General features: G+C 38.2%; 1 protein-coding gene across 1 annotated transcript; it reads right to left on the bottom strand.

Annotated features, from left to right (window-relative positions):
- Positions 1-358: 358 nt before the first annotated feature.
- Positions 359-1,045, bottom strand: LOC149007683 (uncharacterized). Its single transcript, XM_089167134.1, has one exon. It carries the CDS (start codon positions 1,043-1,045, stop codon positions 359-361), a length of 687 nt encoding a protein of 228 aa, XP_089023260.1.
- Between the last annotated feature and the right edge of the window lie 870 nt (positions 1,046-1,915).

Consider the following 1,915-nt stretch of genomic DNA (forward strand, 5'->3'; position numbering starts at 1 on the left):
AGAAAAATATGGGACTTTAAGATTTTGATTGAGTTCAAAATTTTAAATTGTAAATATTTGAAAATCCCTAATGGATATCCTCAGGATTCTATTTATCATCAACTAAGTAGAGGTAAACAGGAGACCTTCTCTAGTTTTCCAGTGGAATCAAAATACAAAATAGGACTTTACCGTTCATGCAACAACATTACTTGAAACCTGCAAATCCTGAATTCGACTAACAATTGAACACCATAAAGAAAGGACAAAATAACTATTTGTTTAAAAAAATAATAGTAATATCAGCAAGTCTGCATAAACAATCAAATCTAGAACATTATGAAAAGGGGAGAAGAAGTGAAATCAACAACTCAGTTTTCTATATTTGAAGTTTTTGAACAGAATCAAACCCTAATGGGTCACCAGCTATAATTTGGAGGTAGCTGATTGAATCGAGGTACAATCCATACACCTTTGAGGTGCAGAGCATCTGGTTCAGTGATATTCTCATTGAAAATCTGGTAGATGCGATCATCGTCAGACAAAACTTTTGCTCCACAAATGGAAATGGAAAAAGGTTCTCCATTTTACTTCTCCTGAAGAGATCTCTTACTGGTGAAAATGGAATTACTGATGAAAACTGAATAGAAGTTCTAGTAGAACGCACAACGTAAGGAACCCATTCTACTTTATCCTCCGAAGAGAACGTTACTAATGAATCACCCCAAATGCCATCACAATATGCGGCGCACATAATGTCGGGTAGGAACTCGTCTTTGTCGAGAAAAACAAGTTTACTCCGTTCAGTAGCACCACGTCTAATCAAATTTAATACCCAGTTCTTGCTATCTTGATGATGAATAACACAGACAATGCAGTCCTGCGAAGTAGGAGATGATGAGATTGCTCCAACATGTTCAGAAAAAGATGAATCTGGCAATGGTGGGAGGTCTATTCTTGCTCTGGAGAATGGGCAGAAGAAGAAGACAGAACCATCTCTGTAAACAAGAAGCCATCCTCCATCTGATGCAATACAATTCGCACCTTGCAACTCAGGGATATCCATGAAGTAACGTTTTAATCGCCAGTTGTTTATCAAAGAGCACTTACAACCATCATCATAATGTAGAAACCATGGCGTTCTTTCAATTTCAGCCGAAGCATTAACAGAAGCAGAACGCCACGAATTACATGTACAATGGACTAATAGGCTAGTTTTACTATGTTAGTTTTGGATTTTGTCCAGAGTAATTGACGCGTTCAAATCTGACCAAACTGCCTTAACCTCTCAAATCAAATCACAAGATCAGAGTGGGGTGATCTTGGATGGTCAAGAAACCTCGGACGATCAAGTCAATAAGGTACGCAACACTAGAAGAGCATTTAATGGGCAGCATGCAAGTCACACTAAAGATTGTTGCCTTGTCGTAAGGAAAGGTTAAGGTATTTACAGTTGTCACCTGATTAAGGATTATCATCAGATGGAATAAGTGTAATTTATTGTAGATGTAGGTTTGGAGTTTGATCTCTTCTTGGATTCTAAGTCTGATTTAGTTAAGAATCCTTTCCATACTTGAATCCTAACACCCTTGGGATAAAACTTTCTTAAGTGATTGGACTCTTCCTAGAGTTCTCGAAATCTCCCTTTTCGCATCCACCCTAGCTAGGGTCCCACCGTCAGTTCGATAGCGTGACCCAAATGGGCTAATCTCTCATGAAGGCCAAGACCTCTTGGAATGCATATGGAAATAGGGGTGTAAACGGACCGGATTCAGATCGGATAGTGGTAATACCATATCCGCATCCTATTATATTCGAACGGATTCGGATAATATCCTTTCGGACGGATTCAGTTGGATTTGGATGATAATCGGATAACTATTTTCTTAATATATTCTTCTAAATGGGAATGAATACAAGTTTTCGACTACCTATT

The sequence above is a fragment of the Hakea prostrata genome, chromosome 8 (genome assembly GCF_041222555.1).
Source record: "Hakea prostrata isolate BN-2017 chromosome 8, UWA_Hpros_2, whole genome shotgun sequence".
Lineage (NCBI taxonomy): Eukaryota > Viridiplantae > Streptophyta > Magnoliopsida > Proteales > Proteaceae > Hakea > Hakea prostrata.